Raw genomic sequence first — 23,863 nt, 5'->3', positions numbered from 1 at the left:
TAGCGTTCTACAAAAGATTATGTTTCCGAAAGTCTTTTAGAAAAGAGTTAGTCACTATATCTGCCTATGCTTGGGGAAAATACCGCGGAAGATCGTCCTGTTTACGTGTACTACATCCCCAATACTTCGTCAAAATATGGTGAAACATTATATTTATCTTTTTATCTTTTTACAATACTGACCTTTTTAAAATACTGCTTCCAGTCATAAAGAAAGCATTAGTAAATTCTGTGGGCATTCCAGCATTCCACTACTATCCAAGACGTACGCCTATTAGGATCTTTACTCTAAGAGTGTTGGTGGCGTGGTGGTTGCAGATATGGCGCGTGACTCACCGCCCACGTCGAGCCCCGTGCTTCAACGCCGAGGCGCCACCAGCGCCAGCATTGCTGCCGCCGGGGTCGGCCTGCCCGGCATGCCACTCGATAAGGAGCACGCCTTCCACCAGCAGATACAGCAGGTCAGTGTCGCCACTCACCACGATACCTATGAAACGCATACACCAAGTCAGTGTTGCCACTCTATACGATACCTATGCAGCGGATACAGCAGGTCAGTGTTGCCACTCACCATGCCACTAAGCATACCTACCAGAAGCAGATACAGCAGGTCAGTGTTGCTACTCACCACAATACCTACGCAGCGGATACAACAGGTCAGTGTTGCCACTCTACATGATACCGAAGCAGTGAATACAACAGGTCAGTGGTGCCACTCTACACGATACTAAAGAACAGCATGCCCTGCAACAGCAGATACAGCAGGTCAGTGTTGCCACTCACCATGCCACTAAGCATACCTACCAGAAGCAGATACAGCAGGTCAGTGTTGCCACTTACCACAATACCTACGCAGCGGATACAACAGGTCAGTGTTGCCACTCTACACGATACCAAAGTGCAGCACACCTTCCACCAGCAGATACAGCAGGTCAGTGTTGCCACTCACCACGATACCTAAGCCGTGGATACAACAGGTCAGTGTTGCCGCTCTACATGATACCAAAGCAGTGGATACAACAGGTCAGTGGTGCCACTCTACACGATACCGAAGCACGCATTCTACCAGAAGACACAGCATATCAGTGTTGCCGCTCTCCTTGTCACTATGCACGCCTTCCACCAGTAGATACAGCAGGTCAGGATTGCCACTCACCACAATATCTAAGCAGTGGATACGAAAGGTCAGTGGTGTCACTCTACACAATACCAAAGAACAGCACGCCTACCACCAGCAGATACAGCAGGTCAGTGTTGCCACTCATCACAATACCTATTCAGTGGATACAACTGGTCAGTGTTGCCATTCGACACGATACCGAGCAAGCCTTCCACCAGCAGATACAGCAGGTCAGTGTTGCCACTCATCATGATACCTAAGCAGTGGATAAAACAGGTCAGTGGTGTCGCTCTACACGATACCGAATCACGCCTCGCAATAGCAGATACAGCAGGTCACTGTTGTCAGTCGCCATGACACTAAGCATGCCTTCAACCAGCAGATACAACAGGTCAGTGTTGCCACTGACTGTGATACCTGCGTAGCGGATATAATAGGTCAGTGTTGTCACTCTACACAACATCGAAGCAGTGGATACGACAGGTCAGTGGTGCCACTCTGCACGATACTGAAGAACAGCACGCCCTGCGACAGCAGATACAGCCGGTCAGTGTTGCCAGTCACCATGACACCTAAGCAGCAGATACAACGGTTCAATGGTGCTACTCTACATTATACTGAAGCACAGAACGCCTTCCATTAGCAGACACAGCAGGTCAGTGTTGCCAGTCACCATGACACCTAAGCAGAAGATACAACGGTGCAATGGTGCTACTCTACATGATACTGAAGCACAGAACGCCTTCCACCAGCAGACACGACATGTCAGTGTTGCCACTCTCCGTGTCACTATGCACGCCTTCCACCAGCACATACGGCAGGTAAGGATTGCCACTCACCACAATACCTAAGCAGTGGATACAACAGGTCAGTGGTGACACTCTACATGATACCGAAGCATAGCTTGTCTTGCACCAGCAGATACAGCAGGTTAGTGTTGCCATTGTTCACGATACCGAAGCACAGAATGCCTTCCGCCAGCAGATACAGGAGGTCAGTCGTGCCAGTCACCATGACACTTAAGCACGCCTTCCACCAGCAAGTCACTGTTGCCACTCACCACGATACCTATGCAGCGAATACAGCGGGTCAGTGTAGCCACTCTACACATTATCGAAGCACTCCTTCCACCAGCAGATACAGCAGGTCAGTGTTGCCACTCACCACGAAACCTAAGCAGTGGATACAACAGGTCAGTGGTGACACTCTACATGATACCGAAGCACAGCTCGCCTTGCAACAGCAGATACAGCAGGTCAGTGTTGCCGCTTACCATGACACTAAGCACGTCTTCCACCAGCAGATACAGTAGGTCAGTGTTGCCACTCACTACTACACTAAGCCTACCTTCCACTAGCAGTTACAGCATGCCAGTGTAGCCACTCGCCACAACACTAAGCATGCCTTCCACCGTGAGATACAGCAGGTCAGTGTTACCACTCACCACAATACGTAAGCTGGAGATACAACAGGTCAGTATTGTCACTCTTCACGATACCAAAGCTCGACTTCCACTAGCAGATACAGCAGATCAGTGTTGCCACTCTTCACGATACCGAGGCATGCCTTCCAACAACAGATGCAGCAGCTCAGTATTGCCACTCATCAATATACCTAAGCATGCCTTCTATCAGCAGATCAGACTCACCATTTACGATCATACCTAAGCCATCATTCAACCAACAGATACAGCTGTACCCTCTGTCCGCTTATTGACATACCGAAGTACGCATTCAAAAAAAAAAAAAAAAAAAAAAAAAGGTTCAAATGGCTCTGAGCACTATGGGACTTAACATCTGAGGTCATCAGTCCCCTAGAACTTAGAACTACTTAAACCTAACTAACCTAAGCACATCACACACATCCTTTCCCGAGGCAGGATTCGAACCTGCGACCGTTGCGGTCGCGCGGTTCCAGACTGAAGAAGTATGCATTCCATCAGCATATAATGCAAGTCAGTCTCAACAATCCCACTGTACTAAAGGATGCTTTTCACTATCAGATAGATCAGCTCAGTATTCAACACTGTACCTAAGCACGCATTCTGCTAGCAGATAACAGCAGGGTATACGCTAAAGTTATCACTGTGCCTAAGCGTTCCTTCCACTGGTAGATACAAGAGATTTGTATCACTACTCAGAACTGTTCCTAGCCCTGCCTTCTACCAGCAGATGCAGGCATTTTTCACCACTCATCAATATAACTGAGTGCACCTTCTACTAGCTGGTACGAATGGCAGTCTTGCTATTCATCATTATTGCTAAGTACACCTTCCGCAATTAGATAAAATGGCTCTGAGCACTATGGGACTTAACTATTGTGGTCATCAGTCCCCTAGAACTTAGAACTACTTAAACCTAACTAACCTAAGGACATCACACACATCCATGCCCGAGGCAGGATTCGAACCTGCGACCGTAGCAGTCGCGCGCAATTAGATATATCTTCAGCATTCGTAATATAACTAAGCACACCTTCCACCAGCAGATACAGGTCAGTCTCTTACTCGTCAGTGTACCTTAACAAACGTTTTTTGAAAACATTATTGGAGGCGTAAGCGATCCATTTATAATCTTGGAAAATACGAATTCCAGTCTAGAGCGCAAGGCATATGTATTCAAAGGTGACTACTTTCGTTCATTACACGATATTCACACCTAGCGATGTTGTTGGTCAATGGCTGTGTATGGAGAAGGTACCGCTGAGTGACGGTAGTAAACTGAGCGGTTCCTGCTCCCTACAGCGCGACTGCTACGGTCGCAGGTACGAATCCTGCCTCGGGCATGGATGTGTGTGATGTCCTTAGGTTAGTTAGGTTTAAGTAGTTCTAAGTTCTAGGGGACTGATGACCGCAGATGTTAAGTCCTATAGTGCTCAGAGCCATTTGAACCACTTTTTATTTGCTCCCTACACAGCCATTGTCCATCAACATGTCTAGCTCTGAAGATGATCGTGTAATGATCAAAATCGGTCACCTTTGAATAAATATGTCTTGCGATCTAGGGTGGTGTAATTATCTTGAAAAACATAAGTAACCCTTCCACCAGTAGAGAAATCATGTCACATACATCAGTTCAATCATAATATGTACTAGCAATAAAACACTCCTATTGCATAAGAAAAAAGGTAAATGTGCTTCTTTTTAAAAGACAGTCACTAAATTGGGGTGCCAACTGCCTCATATTACCTTCTCAGCACCTTCAAAAATTTCCCAAAAATTTTTGCCTGTGAACATATTCGAGTTCCTTGTAACATGCAACTCACCTCTGACTCCCATAAGCTCCCCTAACTAGAAATCACTCACACACACCAGTCCATCGCTGTAAGTCGCTCATAGCTGACCACTCTCACTTGCCCATTCTCAGTTACTCATTCAGCCCAACTCATTGTCATTCTCTCTTTGTGCCTCCATGCCACTGTCTCCAATCTGACAGCTGCTGTCATCTTCATTCTGTCCCACTACTCCTGTCTCCTTTGGCTGTCACTGTCTCCCTCTCTCTCATACACTGTCCTTACCACTGCTGCTGTCTCTTCTCATTGTCGTTATCTCTCTCTTCCTCGTTGTCATTGTCACGGGCTGTTTCTCATTGTCACTGGCTCTGACCCATTTCCACTTTCTTCTTTCCTTTATTCCTGTCCTCTCTTTTCTTAGGATCATTACTATCAACTATGCTCCACTGCCTCTGTGTCCCTTTCTTTCTCTCACACTGCTATTGTCTCCTTTGTCCTTTGTGTACCACAATCACAGTCTACTATTTTCAGTATTTATTACTTTTCTATCTCTTTCCCTCTACCACTGTCTACTTCTCTGTCAGCCTAAGAAAGCGTGATATATCCACATGCCAAAAGTTTTGGGAAAATTTTTAAAGGTGCTGAGGAAGGTGGAATGTGGCAGCTAGCATCCCACTTTTCAGTCAGTCTTTTAAACAGGAGAATATTTGCCTTTCTTGTGGTCTGATAGGAGCATTTTTGTGCTGGTTCACTTCTCTTCCCTGCCACAGCAGGACATGTCACTCACATTAAAAGAACTTTATGACTCAGTAAAATTTTGATAGTTTGCTTATCGGAAATTGAAATAACGCAAAATTAAATTTTACACCTCAGACTGGAATTTACATACACAGAAATCTTGCGTGTTCTTCGGTACTACAAAATGGAGTTCACAGCAACTTTTTAGTGATAACTGAGACACTTTACATCTTATTTCTACGTGCTACGTCACTTTATAAACTACGTTTTCGCCTCGCGTGATTTTGCGTGCTTATTATACGTGTACAAGAAGGGTAACTTTGAACCTCTGTGGCTGGGAAGTGAATAAAGACATGAAGATAATTTTCGTAGTTGTTTGACTTCAAGATCTTAGGAATATATCGTAAAAATTTCAGCTATTTTGTGTGTGTAGCTGCTTTGGAATCAGGGACTTGGTTTTGATATGAAAAAATGGTGGGAAAACACTTTTTTTGGGTTTTGAAGAAACTGCCCATGAGCTACTGGTGCCACAACAAGTTGCTTAAGGCCCACCATAGACCACATGACATGCAAAGTAGAACCAAACGATTTGCTCCATATGCATAAGTAACAACAAGTGTGCAATATTGACATTTTGACCTTGCACTGTACTATACTGACATTGTGACAATCCATCTGTTGGGTGTACAAGTGGCCATGGCCCAAGTGCTATCCAAAACACTTGACCCTACCTTTCTATCTCCAATACAACCCAAGATGTGAGCCCCAGAAATATACCGTTTGTATGTGCAGCGGTTTGGAATACATTAGGTTTCGCATACTGTCACATGTGTGCTGAGACTGTACTGAAGTATGCTTTGCACCAGCAGATAAATCAGGCCAGTCTCACTACTCATCATGATACCTAAGAAAGGCTCCCACTAGCTGATACATCAGTCAGTCTTACCACTCATCATGATATCTAAGCGCGCCGTCCACCAGCAGATACAGCAGGTCAGTCCTATTACTCATCCAATATTTAAGCACACCTTCCAGCTGCAGGTTGGCCTTGCTACTTCTAATAATACCTAAGCACACCTTCCAGCTGCAGGTTGGCCTTGCCACTTCTAATAATACCTAAGCACACCTTCCACCAGGAGATTGTGAGCAGGTCAGTCTTACCACTCATCACGATACCTCCCCTTCCCCCAGGGGAAAGAAGGTGATGAGGGAAAGAAATTGCATTCATAGTAATTGAAACGTTACAACTTTGCCATTTACGAAACATTGGTGGCATTTATCATTTTTTTAAAAAATTACGTCCTTTAGATGGCGTCGTCCTGTACGAATACATTCGTGAAATCTGCTGTTGAGATTCCTCATTGACCACTGCAACATCTGTGAATTGCATCCCGAATTCTCCGTTTTAACTCATACAGGGTTCTTGGTCGACTCGTGTAGACTTTGCTCATAAAGTAGCCCCACAAGAAAAAATCACAAATGGATAAATCTGGCGATCTAAGGGGCCAGGTAATGTTACCGAATCGTGAGATCATGCGGTTGCTAAACAATTTTCGCACACATGCCATTCACTGCCGTGCACTGTGTGATGTCGCCCCGTCCTGTTGAAACCAGGATTCTTGAACATTTGGAAAGTTCTTCAATGCAGATGTAACTAAAGTTCGTAACATCGCCACGTAACGATCGCCATTGACAGTTATTATGTTTCCCTGTTAATTTGCGAAAAGAATACGGTCCGATAATTCCATGTGATGAAACACCACATCATACTGTCACTTTACTATTGTGTAAAGGGCGCTCATGAATGTCATTAGGATTTTTGTTTTCCCAGTAACGGTAGTTCTGTTTATTCACATAACCTGTGAGATGAAAATATGCCTCATCTGACAACCACAAATTTTTTGGAAATTCATCGTCATTGTTTATTTTTGTTATCATTTGTTGACAGAATCCTAATCGTAACAGGTAATCGTTGGCCTTCAACTGTTGCACTATCTGTAGTTTGTACGGATGAAATTTTAAATCAAGATGAAGAATTCTACGAACACTCTCCCGGAACATTCCACTGCTGCTTGCTTACGAATTGAATACCGTGGGCTCCGTAAGACAGACTCGCGTACATCATCAATGTTCACAGGAGAACGCACACTTCTTGGTCGTCTTGTTGGTTTCTTCTTGAGGGCAGATCCAGTCTCTTCTAAGTTATTAATGCAACATTTTATCGCGTGTTTCGACGAAACGGCATCATGACGTCCTAAATTACAAAAAAACGCGAAATTCCGTCTGTGCCGCTACCAAACTATCATTGTTTTTATAACTGATTTTTATGGCTAACGCACACTGTTGTCCGTTCCACTGATCCATGATTACTCAAATGGCGGGCTGTTTACGTGCTGTCACGAACCCGCAGTGCTGCCACCTGCCCATGGCTGCCACTACTCATTTCAAACATTCCCGTTATTCTGTGCCACTCTCAACATCTTCTACCAGCAGATACTGTAGATTGGTCTCAACACTCATCACCATACCTAAGCATCCTTCCACCAGCAGCTACAGCAAATAGGTTTCACCACTCACCAGTTTACTTAAGTATACCTTCCATCAGCAGATAAGTCAGGTCAGTCTCACCACTCGTCATTATACTCAGCAGCCTTCCACTTGGAAATACAGCAGTCCAGTCTCTCAACTAATGCTTACAGCTAAGCACACCTTCCGTAAGCAGATACAGTTGTCAGTCTTACCACTCTTTACTATTCCTGAGCAGGCGAGTCTCATCACACACCACTGTACTTAGCACCCCTTCCACCAGCAGATACACCTGGGCAGTATTACCACTCGTCACTATACGTAAGCATGTCTCCCATCAGCAGATAATGTGAGCCAGTTCACTATTCAGTTTTCAGTAAAAGAGAATCCTTGCTATGGCATAGGCGCTTCATAGGTAGACAAAATCCACTGTTCCATATCGTCGAGTGATAGAGAAGCTACAAACATTTGGCTGTCTTTACGATAGCCAGTTGTGACGATACGGTTTTGATTATAGTGTCTCCTTCGTTATATTGTACCGCGAATGTTATAGAGAAACTAAAGTAGTAATAACCTTGTTCACTGACGTCATTGTCTACAGGCATGTGTAAGAGTTGGATTATGTCTGATGGTATTCAGAGAGACTTAGAAAAAGTTTCCCACTAGTGTCATCAAAGACAATTCTTTTTTGTATGTGAAAACATGCAAGGTAATAGCCATAACGGAGAAAAAGAACCAATTAGCACTCAACTGCAAGGTAGTGGTAAAGTTCTGGAGCATGTAACATCGTATGTAGAGACAAAATTTCGTAATTTATTAAGAGATATTTTCCGAGATCTTGTATAAGGCTGCTGTGGTATCCAGTGGGACGTTGCAGAGTATTTATGTCACTATCATTTCTTTTGCTTGTTACTGCAATTACTTTTGTGTTTGTGAAGATATCTGCTCAACATTAAGAAAGCCTGCAATATACAATCACCAAAACTTTAAACACAGAATACGTGTACACTTCTATCTCCCTTGCTCAGTCTGCTCTGTCATTGTATAGTACTGTACATAAAAAATGCAGAACTGTTCGCGTACAGGCATTGTTGAAAATGTCAGCTACCACGATGAATGCAGAGTGTACGGCGACTGCTGAAGTAGAACGGACACTGCCGGCAGAACAAACCCGAGCAGTGCAGAGTGCTAAGAGCAAAGTGGATATTACTGATGCCTGCAACAGTAACCACGTGTAAATGGAATGCATACCGTCGACTGTGTAGTAAAGACACAGAGACAAATGGGGGTAAGAAACGGAATAAAATACACTTCGAGGATCCATCGGTGTCATCGGATACCTTATACCGAAATACTCCCTGAATCATCTTGGAAATTTTATCCGTAGAATTCCGGTTCGCTGTCTTGTAGAGGTACCTAATGGGACGATCACGAAAAATTAATATTAGTCAATGTGCACGGAAGACTTGGATTTGCTGTAAGGGTTCTGGAAAACTGGAATGCATTTTCAAATGCAGTTGCGAGCAGATCTAGAGCACTGAACCAGCTTGTCGAGTCCTAATAAGCACAACAGACACTAAACGAAAATTTAATGGTCCCAGTATTAAAATCGTAGCAGCTACGTAACACCTGCGGGATAAATACTATTAACTTGTGTTTGAAGAAGATTGTGCGACAGTTGGGCACGCACCGGGGGCATAGAGATAGACGTTTTTCTCTTGCGCATTACGCCAAAGGGCTAACATTGCTAGGAAACACCCTTCACGGTGCACTGTACAGTGTCTTGCAGGCTACACCTGTAGTTGTAGACCTAGGAGAAATTCGCCACGGGTGATGACAGTTTATTTCAGTGGGTCACGGTAATGGTAGCACCAGTGCCGTTTGACGTCTCTAAATACCGTATCAACGTTTTCCACTAGTTCCTCCGCTATGCTTTCTCTTGTCCCGACTTGAAAGCGTTGACATGCACCAACGAACCTTTAACTCACATCGCCTCGATTCAATATACCTCGCAGACTGGCTTTTTCATCTCGTCGCAATCGACGAGTGAGCCGTTTTGTTCCTGCTCGGCTCACATTTATAGCTCACAATTAAATTCAGATCGTGTGTATTGCTGCGTGAGCAGAAATGCAGTCTCGTCGCACCCACGTAAACTGAAGTGCGCAGCATTTGAAACTGTCGAGATGTATTGTCGGTGGGTTTTCGCGATGCATTTAGCGTGGTATTGTGCAGAATTTTTATTCTGCACCCAAATGTCGCAATTTAATCGTTCGATTTAATTGTTCGAATTGGATGAAGTTGGAAACGGTGAAACTTGCATAAGTTTCCCCTGCGCGGAAGACGCTGCAGCAAGTCGTTCTTTCTCTGGGCACTGTACGTTTTGCTTTCCGTCGGCCTGCGACCGCTGGCACGTGGTATCCCTCTGAAGGGTCCGACCATCGACTTTTGGCAGTTCCCCCTAAGAGCCCGCGTTAATTGTGACCTAAATATACTCCCCGCCGGTGGAAGGTGCGTACTTACTTTTTCAAGACGTGCGGACAGTGGAGTAGCGGTGGTGAGTAGTCGCCGTTCACACGACATTCATAGCCGCGAAAGCTGAGTGGCGTCATCTGGCGCGCGTCGAGTGTCACGCCGAGCCAGGATAATACGAGGTGGACGGAAACGCGATATTGACAGTTGGCTTCGTCTGTCCCGAGGCAGTCGTTATTTCCTCATTCTCTAGACATAGACTCTCCAGAACAGTGGTCATAATGTTTCAAACAGAGCTTTTCTATTGTATTTCTAACACCTGGATTCCGAAATATATCATTTCCTCACAACAGTAACACACACGTCATGTCATAGTAGCATACGTTGTGGATCCGGCGTGTCTCTGTAGATTTCGGAGCTGTCAGAGAACGAAGGACTGCTTATTTCCGATGTCTGAACTGTATGCATTATATCTATTGTCGAGAGCAAATGCCTGAGTAAAAGATATACCCTTTTCTAATTCGGCAACAATTTTATGTTTGTAAGTGCCCGCTGCGGGTCAACAGTCATGTGGAAGTTTTCACAGGGAAGATCGTAATTCTATTTCCTGCACCCCAAAGGAATTTACTTTGGTGTGCGTCTCTTCTCCCTCCTTTGCTAACTTTACTTTCGGCAACCGCACGTTGCAAGGTGGCTTGTTAACAAGGAGTACACATCGCGTAGTAATTACACTCCTGGAAATTGAAATAAGAACACCGTGAATTCATTGTCCCAGGAAGGGGAAACTTTATTGACACATTCCTGGGGTCAGATACATCACATGATCACACTGACAGAACCACAGGCACATAGACACAGGCAACAGAGCATGCACAATGTCGGCACTAGTACAGTGTATATCCACCTTTCGCAGCAATGCAGGCTGCTATTCTTCCATGGAGACGATCGTAGAGATGCTGGATGTAGTCCTGTGGAACGGCTTGCCATGCCATTTCCACCTGGCGCCTCAGTTGGACCAGCGTTCGTGCTGGACGTGCAGACCGCGTGAGACGACGCTTCATCCAGTCCCAAACATGCTCAATGGGGGACAGATCCGGAGATCTTGCTGGCGAGGGTAGTTGACTTACACCTTCTAGAGCACGTTGGGTGGCACGGGATACATGCGGACGTGCATTGTCCTGTTGGAACAGCAAGTTCCCTTGCCGGTCTAGGAATGGTAGAACGATGGATTAGATGACGGTTTGGATGTACCGTGCACTATTCAGTGTCCCCTCGACGATCACCAGTGGTGTACGGCCAGTGTAGGAGATCGCTCCCCACACCATGATGCCGGGTGTTGGCCCTGTGTGCCTCGGTCGTATGCAGTCCTGATTGTGGCGCTCACCTGCACGGCGCCAAACACGCATACGACCATCATTGGCACCAAGGCAGAAGCGACTCTCATCGCTGAAGACGACACGTCTCCATTCGTCCCTCCATTCACGCCTGTCGCGACACCACTGGAGGCGGGCTGCACGATGTTGGGGCGTGAGCGGACGACGGCCTAACGGTGTGCGGGACCGTAGCCCAGCTTCATGGAGACGGTTGCGAATGGTCCTCGCCGATACCCCAGGAGCAACAGTGTCCCTAATTTGCTGGGAAGTGGCGGTGCGGTCCCCTACGGCACTGCGTAGGATCCTACGGTCTTGGCGTGCATCCGTGCGTCGCTGCGGTCCGGTCCCAGGTCGGACGGGCACGTGCACCTACCGCCGACCACTGGCGACAACATCGATGTACTGTGGAGACCTCACGCCCCACGTGTTGAGCAATTCGGGGGTACGTCCACCCGGCCTCCCGCATGCCCACTATACGCCCTCGCTCAAAGTCCGTCAACTGCACATACGGTTCACGTCCACGCTGTCGCGGCATGCTACCAGTGTTAAAGACTGCGATGGAGCTCCGTATGCCACGGCAAACTGGCTGACACTGACGGCGGCGGTGCACAAATGCTGCGCAGCTAGCGCCATTCGACGGCCAACACCGCGGTTCCTGGTGTGTCCGCTGTGCCGTGCGTGTGATCATTGCTTGTACAGCCCTCTCGCAGTGTCCGGAGCAAGTATGGTGGGTCTGACACACCGGTGTCAATGTGTTCTTTTTTCCATTTCCAGGAGTGTATTTCTGTCAGAGTCGCTATACACAGTGTCTCTCTGTAAATAAATTCAGTGCAGTAATTAACATTTGAGTGGTGGGGTATGATGCTGAAGTAAGAAAAAATTGTATTAAATTCGTCTACACTTTTTATTCGTTGCAAATAGTGCATTCTCAACAGTTTTCTAAATGTCACTTACACGGTAAATAGTGACTCCAATACTGCCGTATTTACCGTTACGAAATGGTAACGATACTGGGAGCAACCAGGTTGTTGTGTAAATCTAGCAGAAGTCCCTAACATGCGACACTCGGGTATTTTGAGTCGCCGTTTCCCCAGCTACGTGGCCCCTCAGCCGCCAATTCGCGGGCAGCAATACTAGGAGGGCTGCAACGAACAGTTAGAGGCTGTAACTATTCAGGCTTTCCCGGCGATCTAATGACATCTTGGGTTGTCGGGTGTTCTGCCGGATATCAGCGTCGTACTTGCACGATATTTCGGTCACGTAGCTCGTGACCTTCATCAGGTGCGACCTGAGACTGCTCCTCGAGTGGACCTGGTGCAGTATTTATGCCTATGGCCTTCCCCCTCCACCAACGGCTGCAGGCGCTTCCTCTGTGGTCCGCGCCCATTCCCTGCGACCTGCTGGAGCGTTGCTGCTCCGTTTTCCGTCCGCTGCGGTTCTAGGTGTTCCCTCTGCGGTCCGCGCCCACCAAACCCGCTCCTAGGGGTTTCATCTACGGTCTGGGGTACTAAGCGTTCCCCCTGCGGTCCGCACCCGCTCACCACGACCTGTTGGAGCGTTGCCGCTCCGTTTTTCGTCCGCTGCGGCTCTGGATGTTCCCTCTGCGGTCCGCGCCCACCAGTCCCACTTCTGGGTGTTCCATCTTCGACTCCTCTCCCCGGCTGAGCAGCGGGGACGAGAAAAGGAGAGTGAATTTTTAGCGAAAGAAATGGCTAAAAAGAAACTCGCCAAACCGGCAAGCGCCAAATACTACACAGCCCGACAGAGCCGCCAAAATCGCGCTCTGTCTGCACCACAAAAGCACACAAAGGGCACCCGCGTCGGCATCACGAAACCAGCGCAAAAAAGCCCAACCAACCGCGTCGCGTCGACTTCCGCATCTGCGAGCAGACCGACGACGACAAACACTTCAGTAAACTCCACCCCACAACAACAGCAAGGGGCAGGGAAAAGGAAGTCTCAGATCCCCACAAGAATACCACACAATTTCGAGAGTCCCAACCGCTTTGACGCCTTGGGGGACTCGGATGAGGAAGGCGAGACAACCGCCACCCCAGACGTCAACCCGCCGCCGCCACCACAACAAACTCCACCAAGGGATACATCAACAGCTCAAACCGCTACGTCACACGACGACAACTCGACTCCCGCCGTCGAGGGTCAGCAACAGTCCACCGACAGCGGAGAGGACGAGACAAATCCCAGAAATGTGCCACCAATAGTGGTGTACCAACTAGAGGGGTACACCAAACTAAACAAAGCTATAAAAAGCAAGATAGCAGGCCCCCTAAAGGCCATTTTCCGGGGTGACTCAGTCAAGTACAATTTCGAGTCCCTAAGTGATTACTATGTCGCGGCAGCCTTTCTTAGAGAAAGGGAGGTACCGCACTTTAACCACCAACTGCCCGAGAAAAGGGATTTGCATGTGGTCGTCCATGGCCTACCAGCCCAAGTACTAGAGGAGGAACTACGAGAGGCCCTTGTAGAGAAAGGGTTCAGACCTACTTACGTGCACCAATTTAAGAAACGAGCACGCAATTCACGAAGGCTCATCCGAGAGCCAACGTACAAAGTCTCCCTTCCCAGAGGCTCGGGCGGTGAGAGGATATACGAAGTGCGGTACATCCTCCACACAAAGGTGACGGTAGAAACCTACCGTCCCAAGGAAGGTCGCGCGCAGTGTCACCGCTGCCAGCGCCTAACGCACACGGCAAACTATTGCAACATGCCGGCGAGGTGCGTAAAGTGCGCGGGCCTTCACGCCACAAAAGACTGCCGGAAACCAGAGAGGGAGCCGCCAAAATGTGTACTGTGCTCTGGAGACCACCCAGCATCTTGGAAAGGCTGCCCGGAACACCAAAAGTATATTCACCGTCCCAGACAGCCGACAGAGGGACAGCAGAAACAGCGTGCGCCCTCGAACAACAGACAACCCCGACAAAACAAAAGAAAGGGCGGAAGACAAACGAGGACAGACCCCAACCAGGAGTTAAGAAACACACCACAGACGAAATACGACCAAACAAACAGAGAAACCCTCCCAGAAAGAGTCCCCACTCCAGGGGAAACAATACAACAGGCGAAAAATGACGAAGCAGAAAAAGCGACACACAGAGCAGACAGACCAGACACACACCAAGCAGAGGGCGCACGCTTCCCACGCCCCCCACGCTCACAACAAACAAGACCACAGTTTCCACCTCTCCCTGCGCGACGACAGGTCCATCCGGACATTGCCGCTGCCGCACACGCGGAGGCAGCAGGCACAGACAAGAACACGCCAACACCTCGCCGCCGCTCCTTCAGAGAGGCACTAACATCACCAACGACCGACACTACACCAAATCACATCCAAACAGACATGAGAAAACCAACACAGATACAAAAAGGGAAAACACAAAACAAACAGGAAACCACTGACACACCACACACAAATGAGAAAGGACTGCTCGTGGACGCCCTATGGGTGATCATAAACACGATCCGATCCCTCGAGCAGGACACAAACATCGTCACAACAATACTACACACGGCAAACGCGCTCCGGCAAGCATCGGACAGGACGGAGAAGACACAAATAATACTACAGGGTCTGCTTAGTGCGTTCATGTAGAGATGGCGCAACGAGGCAGACAAAACACTGACACAACACTTTGCATATGGAATGCAAACGGTATCAAAAACAAAAAGACGGAGCTACAGACGTTCATTTCGGAACACAATGTGGACGTCCTGTTAGTCTCCGAAACACACCTCCGGCCCTGCGATACTTTTAAACTGCGGAACATGACGGGCTACCGCACAGACAGACAAAATCAACGAGGAGGCGGTACGGCCGTGTTCGTAAAACGGAAAATCCCGCACGATGTGGTGGACGCGCCGCCAGTGCAGGACATCGAGGTCACTCTTGTCACAATAAACACGGAAAGAGGGAAACTGACGGTGGGGGCAGCATACCTAGCCCCCAACCGCCAGTTACTGGAAGAAGACCTCAGAGTGATCTTCGACAGGCACCAAAGGGTGGCGTTGGGCGGGGACCTAAACGCTAAAAATCCAGCGTGGAATTCCCGCACAACGAACCCGAAAGGAACAAAACTCTTGCAACTGGAGGACGCGTACCACTACATCGTCCGCGGCCCAGACGACGCGACACACGTCCCACTCATAGCCGGACAAAGACCGGACGTCCTGGACGTACTGCTGACGAAAAACATTGGAGACGACGTCACGCTAGATACGATCCAGGACCTAACGTCTGACCACAATCCGGTACTAGTGAAACTCCGCAGGCTAAACTCGATCCCGGACATCCCAAGAAGAGTGATAAACATGAACTGGGAACAGTATCGCAGGGTCCTCACAGACACAGTAGACCCAACACTGGACCTGTCGTCAGAGGAAAAGCTGGACGATGCTGTCGAATACCTGACATCTAAAATACAAAAAGCCATAAAACAGACCAGGATAACCACAACACTACCGGATAGACACGAGACAGAACTCCCTCCGCTACTGCGGGAGCTTCGATGCCAGAAAAACAGACACAGAAAACTGTGGCAAAGAAGCAGGGACCCGCGGGAGCGGAGAGAAATGAACAGACTGTCTCGTGAACTCGAAAAGCGGCTGAAAGGATGGCGCGCTGAAACCTGGGAAGACAGGATGGAGACATTCTGCCTCCAAACCCAGGACGAGTGGCAACTGGTCAAACACATTCGACAGCAGCGACCAGCTAAAAGGGCTATGCTAGGACCCCAGGGAACAGTGTTTGATGCCTTGTCGAAAGCCGAACTGTTCGCGGACACGTACGAGGAGCAAAACACAACACCACAGATCGACCTCACAGCCGCCGAACAGCTTGAGGAAGAAAATGTCACACAAACAGTTCAAAACCTCCGGGACACACCGACACAAACAGCACCAGAACTCACAACACCGACACAAATAAGAAAAATAATAGCCTGCAGAAAGGGCAGATCCGCACCAGGACTAGACAAAATTTCAAACATACATCTAAAGGACCTCTCTAGGAAACCACTAGTCCTGTTAACACGCATAATAAATAGCTGCATGCTGCTACAAAAATTCCCTGCGGCCTGGAAGGCAGCAAAAGTTATTAAAATCCCAAAGGCAGGGAAAGACCCAAAACTACCGGCGAACCATCACCCTATCAGCTTACTCTCCACAATGGGGAAAACGCTTGAAAGAGTAGTATTGGACAGGATCAGCAAATGTCTCATAGACGATGAAACCATCAGACCGGAACAATTCGGGTTCCAGGAAAAGGTCTCTGCAGAGCTACAAGTCCTTCGACTAACAGAACATATTACACACAATTTCAACTACACAAACTCAACGGCAGCAGTATTCCTCGACTGGGAAAATGCATACGACAAGGTTTGGCACGACAACCTGACCTTCAAGATACACCACAATACGACGATCCCCGATGTGTACACAAAACTAATAGACAGCTTTCTGACAGACCGGACGTTTCTTGTAGAGGTAGACGGAAAACGCTCCTCAAAGAAGACCCTGAGGGCTGGCATACCCCAGGGGTCGGTACTATCACCTACACTGTTCAACATATACGCAAACGACATCCCCCTGTCACCGCATGCCAGGATAGCCCAATTCGCGGATGACACAGCCTTCTACACAAGTGGCAGGCAGCACCACTCAAACATAGCACGCCTCCAAAGGCAGCTAGACATGGTGGAAGACTGGTGTAGGGGAAACAAAATGACACTTAACGCAGACAAAACTACAGCTGTCTATTTCACAAGAAAGCGGCCGGTACTCAGAAACCAGCTGTCTCTAAACGCCCAGGAATTACCATGGAGAGACTCTGTGAAATACCTGGGTGTAACACTAGATAAAAAAATGTCGTTTCACCTTCACATCGGGGAAAAGCGGAAGAGAGGTATAAACCTCGCAAAGGCCCTCCTGCCCTTTTTCCTCAGCAGGGAGATGTGGACAGAAACAAAAAGAACTCTGTACAAAACAACAGTCCTCCCAGCACTAACGTACGGGTGTTCTGCGTGGGGAATCACGTGCCAGGCCAATCACAAAAAGTTGCAAAGAGTGCAAAACAAGGTACTAAGGTGGATTCTGGACGCCCCACCATGGACACCCGTACGCGAACTCCACGAAACAGTGGAAATCGAGACGATAAAAGACACAGTCAAAAGACTAGTAACAACAATATTCGACAAACTAGAGGAAATTAGAGAAAACTGTAGACAACTCAGGGGCACAGGCATTGTGACACCCCGAACGTGGCACAGGCAGAGAGTGCCACGCCAAATCATACAAGACCCCATAGATTAATAAGCAATAGTAAAAAGCCTAATAGTTTAATAAGATTTAGTTTCTAGAGTAGTCCAGTAGCACACCCTAAATATAACATAACCTTGCTATTGTCCTTGTAAATCCTCGCTCCCTTGTGGGGAACCAATAGGGAACAGAAATATGATTAATCTGTTTTGCCTTGATTAGTACTTAGGTTGTCTAGCTGATTGTGCTCCCTTGTCAAAACCCAATAGTTTTAGATAAATGTATAATTGATATACCCCTGGGCTACCGTATTTGTACTCAAGTAACTTAGCATAGAACCCGAATTAAACTAAGATGAAGTGACTAAGTCCCCCCCCCCCCCCCACCCCGCACACACACTCTCTGTCGGCTGCGCGACCACCCCTAGATACATAGAGTATGTTAGACTAAACCACACTAGAATAGATGTTTTCAGAAAAAATTGTTAAAGTGAGACGCAGACCAACGAATGTACGACGCCCGTAACCCGCGGCAAGATGCGGGAAACAACGAGCACAGCGCCCGCCACGGAACGACGACCACATCTCACCGAGCGACCGACTGGCACAACGCTACAAACGAAAGCAGTGGGAAGCAGCACCCGCTGCACCCACTGCACAGAACCAAACATCAAAACCAACGCCTCATCAATCGAGGATGGTCGGGGGCCGCAAGGCCTTATTGTTACCGACCATGCCCTCAAAAGCCAACGATTTGTTTTTATAAATAAAATTAATCACAGAGAAAAACCAACCCAAACCACACACAAGACACGTAGATTCGGTGAAGCCGAAGGAACTGCAGAACACCACGTGACAGAAAAAAAAAAAAAAAAAAATCTTCGGTCTGGTGCGCCTGGCAGTCCGTCAGGGGCTCGTTTTCCATCTCCATGTCTCTGGTTCTTCTGTTTGTGTAGTGTTGCAGCTGGCCCCGTTGCTCCTTTAACAATTCCAGAGCCGGATCCCAGGCTCTGCTTAGCTGGTACCCTGTGTCACGCTTCATAAGATCGTCAGCCATTTTAATTTCTATCGATTCTCTTATAACACTGTCCCAAAATCTGGGTGTTTGTGCTAGAATCTTTGTATCCTCATACTTCATGGCATGATCTAGTTCTAGACAGTGTTCAGCAATGGCTGACTTAGTCACCTGTCTTAATCTAGTGTGCCTCTGATGTTCTTTGCACCTGATCTCCACAGTTCTTGTCTGGCCAATGTAGGACATGCCACATTGACAAGGTATATTGTAAATCCCTGGTTTTCGTAACCCCAGATCGTCTTTGACACTCCCCAGCAGTCCCCCGATCTTGTTGGATGGACAGAAAACACACTTGATATTGTGTTTACGGAGGATCCTACTGATTCTGGCAGAAATAGAGCCAGCATAGGGCAGATAAGCCACCTTCTTTGCTTCATCTTGGTCTTTTTCAGGAACCTGTGGTATAGTGGCTGGTTGGAGTGCCCTCTCAATTTGTCTGTCAGTGTATCCATTCTTGGAGAAAACTGTTTTGAGACGTTCTATCTCTATAGGTAGATTCTCTTGGTCTGACAGGACATGTGCTCTGTGGACCAAAGTCTTCAGAACCCCATTCTTCTGTGCAGGGTGGTGACAGCTGCTGGCCTGCAGATATAAATCAGCGTGTGTTGGTTTTCGGTACACACTGTGGCCAATTGATCCATCTGCTTTCCTCTGGACTAGTACATACAGAAATGGCAGCTGGCCATTCTTCTCCAGTTCCATGGTGAACTTGATATTAGGGTGGCATGAGTTAAGATGTTCAAAAACTCATTGAGCCTGTCCATCCCATGTGGCCAGATCACGAAGGTGTCATCCACATACCTAAAGAAGCATGTGGGTTTAAATGTGGCTGTCTCCAATGCCCTCTCCTCAAAACTCTCCATATACATGTTGACAACCACAGGGGACAGTGGGCTGCCCATAGCTACACCTTCAGTTTGCTCGTAATATTGGTTTCTGTACAGGAAATACGTGGGTGTCAGTGTATGACTGAACAGGTCCAACAGAGCACCGTCAAATTTCTCTGCAATCAGTTCTAGTGAGTCCTTCAGTGGGACCCTGGTGAACAGCGATACCACATCAAAACTAACCATGATGTCCGAATCTGTGATGTGCAGTTGCTTGAGGCATTGCAGGAAATCTTCTGAGTTGCGGATGTGGTGAATACATTTCCCCACATATGGAGACAGGAGACCTTTCAAGTACTTGGCTGTTGTGTACGTAGGTGCCCCAATATTACTGACAATAGGACGTAGGGGCACGCCCTCCTTGTGCATTTTAGGCAGACCATACAGTCTAGGTGGCACTGGCGCTTTTTCCCGTAGTTGTCTGATGATCCTATCGGGCATCCCTGTTTCCTTCAAGAGAGCACTAGTCTTCTTGGCCACCTTTCCCGTGGGGTCACACTCCAGAATTCTGTATGCAGGGTCCTCCAGAAGTTGGCGTACTTTCTCATCATAATCCACCCGCTGCAAGATGACAGTGGAGTTCCCTTTGTCTGCTGTCAGTACCACAATGCTGTTGTCTTCCCGTAGTTTCTTGAGTGCAAGCCTCTCCTCGGTTGTGATGTTCGATTTCGGCGGCCTGGCCTTGGTGAGGGCCCTGCAGGTCTCTCGGCGGACTTCCTCTGCCACTTTAGGTGGAAGTGTGGCTGCAACTTGCTCTACTGCACTGACGAAACCTGAAGTTGGTACGTTTCTAGGAGTCTTAGAAAAGTTGAGACCCTTGCTGAGTACCTTTAAGGTTGCATCATCAAACTGTATGCCACTCAGATTCGTCACAGTGCGTGTCTCTTCCATCTGCTGTGCTTTCTTACTCATGCGGTCAAACTTTGCAGATTGGCAAGATGAGGCATTCCTTCTAGCACACTCAGCTAAAGACCAGGAGGCACGGTCTACCCAATCCCAATCTTCTCTTGTTAAGGAGGCTGCCATGTACAAATGAATGTGTAACAGCTCCCTGGCCACAACATCTAACCTGTGGCGCATATCTCGAATCCTCTCTCTCACCAGTGCCATGCTGGCTCTGCGTTTTATCTTGTTCGCCGCTCTGGAGTTGATGTGATGTTTAATTCTGGCAAATACTGGTACCACTTCTCCATCTCGACACCTCAGCAAAAAACTGAGAGAACTCAGCATCTTCCCTTTCTTCTGCCGTAGCTTGACCAGCTTCGTGATATTCTGATACATCTCCTCCCCGTAGAGACTTTTGATGTAACTCTTCAGGCTTTCCCGGCGATCTAATGACATCTTGGGTTGTCGGGTCTTCTGCCGGATATCAGCGTCGTACTTGCACGATATTTCGGTCACGTAGCTCGTGACCTTCATCAGGTGCGACCTGAGACTGCTCCTCGAGTGGACCTGGTCCAGTATTTATGCCTATGGCCTTCCCCCTCCACCAACGGCTGCAGGCGCTTCCCTAGCGGCGGAAGAGCTTTGTATTGACTATAAATCCGTGTAAGACTGCCGTTCTGTGACTCCCTAGGTAGGAGATTGTGGAGACGAGTAACCTGCGGGTTAATAGCGTCGCATAGGTCAGTTCACGCAGACTAGGAAACATGTCATAGGGTGATACAGTACGGCGCGCCCACTTTCGGTAGGGAAGCTTTCCTTACGGGCTTCGGTGTTTTCAACATCCGTGGTCACGTTCTTCATCAAAAGAAGCGCTGTCCACAGTGCAGGGTGTGAGCTCTCCCGCCAGATTCTTGAAACTAGCCGAAGGAATTTACGCAATCGGGGAACAAATGATATTGGGAAACGGACAAGCTCGTAGCTCCGAGACGACTGATAATTCGGACATACAGAGCCTCGTTCCCTGTAACATGAGTATTCAGAACCTGAACGAGCATTTGCTAGTTTCCATGAACTTAGCGTAGGTATGAAAATCAGTCCAAGAGATGCACTCTGCAAGCTATTACCTAGGGTACACCGTACTAGTATTAGCCAATTTATGTCCTGTTCCATTTGCGCATTGGACGACGAAGAAATGAGTCTCCGTATGCCTCCATAGACTCCCTAATCAGTCTTATCTAAATCTCACGTTCCCTAAGCTATAAACGCAATAGTGTCCGCACAGTATCAACTACAAGTTGTTTAAATGCACACAGCAGATCTACGTAGTCTTTTATTTCTCAGAGCGTTTCTGTTACACTTTGGTATGGGTTCCACGATCGCAGCATCGTGCGCCTGAGTTACTTCAGCGTCTGTTGCGCCCACTCGATAAGGACTCCAAACTTTGGAACAGTATTTTAGAATTGGTCGCGCAAGCGACTTGCTTGCGATTTCCTTTACGGTTATACTGCATTTACCACAGCCCTTTTAACAAATCGAAGTCTCCATTCGCATTTCCTAATACTAATATTATCTAGTATATCGTTTACTTCTCTTGAAAACATTAGATGCCCTAATACGCTTTCGTGGGGCACATTGGATGTTGCTTTCGTTTCTGTGGAGCTTTTTCCCTCCAGTAAAACGCACTGGGTTGTGTTTACAAAATATACCTCGAGGCAATAACATATTTGTTCAGGAATTCCCTAAGACCGTATCTCGGTTCGTAGTGGACGATGTGAAGTGTGTGAAGTGTCGAAAGCCATTCGGAAATCCGGCACTTTTCACCTACGTGAGCTGTTTGCAATTCGTCGTTTACGAATAAAGCTAGCTGTATTTGACACGAGTGCATTTTTCTGAATCCGTGCTGATCTCTTGAGAGAAGCTTATTTTGTTTACAAGCTGACATCCAGCAGAGAGGACATACCTGGGGTAGTATCGAAGAGGGAGAGACGTACGAGGATCGTAATTGGTGAAGGAGCCTAATTCGCCGACCCATTGAATAACATGGAACGACTTAGGATTATGACGACGATGTAAACAAAAGTGACCTGCGTTTTTTCCAATCGCACGGGACTGTTGCGCAAGATGATATCGACGAATATGATCCAAGAAAGAGGCTAATTGCGTGGCGTATTCGGTGTGATTTACTAGAATTCTGTCAGGCCCCGGTGCCTTTCTCGCTTTGAGTAATTTTGATTTTTTTTTTCAATGCCAGGGACGCTGATGTCTCTAATTTTTAACGAAGCTGTTCGTATATAAATAGTGAAGACAAAATATTAGCTCTCTCTTTGTTCACAGTGAACTTCTTGAATAACAAATGCGAGTACTTACGCAATCAAAAGCTCCGCCCATAGTATTCTAACCAAACTCTCTTGCACTACCCTAATTGAAGATCGCTGCTTGTCGTGCAAATGGTCACTTGGTCATTTGTGGCTTCCATTTTTCTTCCGAAGAAACTTCGTTTGACGTTTTTGTATGCTAGTACGAATGGATGGCACTGTGATATCAGATGCGCGGATTTTTCTTTACTGTGTAGAAATAGATATATTGGTTAAAATAAAAGATTTGTGACAATGGTCAAAATAAGTAGTCGAGTTTCCTTTCAGTCCGCGTCTCAGTTTTCGAGTGGCTCCGTTATTGTAGATAACGAGTGACGGAGTATCGGTTAGGACTGATGTCGGTGGTGCATTGGCGTTAAAGAACGGGCCGAGTAGCAGAGGCTGGGTTGGGAGTGGGCCCGCCCAGCCGTGTCGCGAAAGTGAGCCCAAGAGGCGACCACCCCTGCCACATCGATCTGCACGCGAGGCGCCGCCGCCCAAGGTCACTGCCATGACTCACGTGTGGCCGGCGGCGCAGCTGGCAAAGCTCTGCCCGCTAAAAAGCGCAGCGGAGTCGTGCCCTTAACGAAATGCAAAAGCCTTGACTACGGGACTGAGTCACAGATGGAGTCACCCACGTCGGAAAAATATTTAGGAATAACTGTGTGCAGAGGTTCCATGTGGAGGGTCAGTTGTAGGTAAAGCAAACGGTAGGAACTCTGGGAAACTGCTATCTACCTGCAAAAGAGATCGCATACGAAGCACATGTGCGACCCGTGCTCGAATCTCCCACGGATGTAGGTGACAAAGAAGGGCGCCGAAGGTCCACATGCTTGTTTGACTCGCGAGGGAGTGTAAACATTTTAACTGCCAGACACTCAGAGAAAAATTTCGTATATCTCGCGAGGAACACCGTAGAAACAAGCTTTAGAAC

At 47.6% G+C, this 23,863-nt stretch overlaps 1 protein-coding gene across 2 annotated transcripts in view; it reads left to right on the top strand.

The window, feature by feature from the left end:
* The first annotated feature begins 323 nt into the window (after positions 1–323).
* Positions 324–23,863, top strand: part of LOC124605099 (histone deacetylase 5) — a 105,564-nt gene continuing 82,024 nt past the window's right edge. For both annotated transcript variants that reach the window (XM_047136549.1, XM_047136548.1), the window contains exon 1: positions 324–460. In XM_047136549.1, coding sequence (XP_046992505.1) covers positions 416–460 — 45 coding nt within the window. In that variant the 5' untranslated portion in view covers positions 324–415. The remainder of the gene's footprint in view (positions 461–23,863) is intronic.

Source organism: Schistocerca americana, chromosome 3 (assembly GCF_021461395.2).
Source record: "Schistocerca americana isolate TAMUIC-IGC-003095 chromosome 3, iqSchAmer2.1, whole genome shotgun sequence".
In the NCBI taxonomy this organism is placed as follows: Eukaryota; Metazoa; Arthropoda; class Insecta; order Orthoptera; family Acrididae; genus Schistocerca; species Schistocerca americana.
The sequence above is the reverse complement of the archived record's forward strand: the minus strand, read 5'-3'. Positions and strand labels throughout refer to the sequence as shown.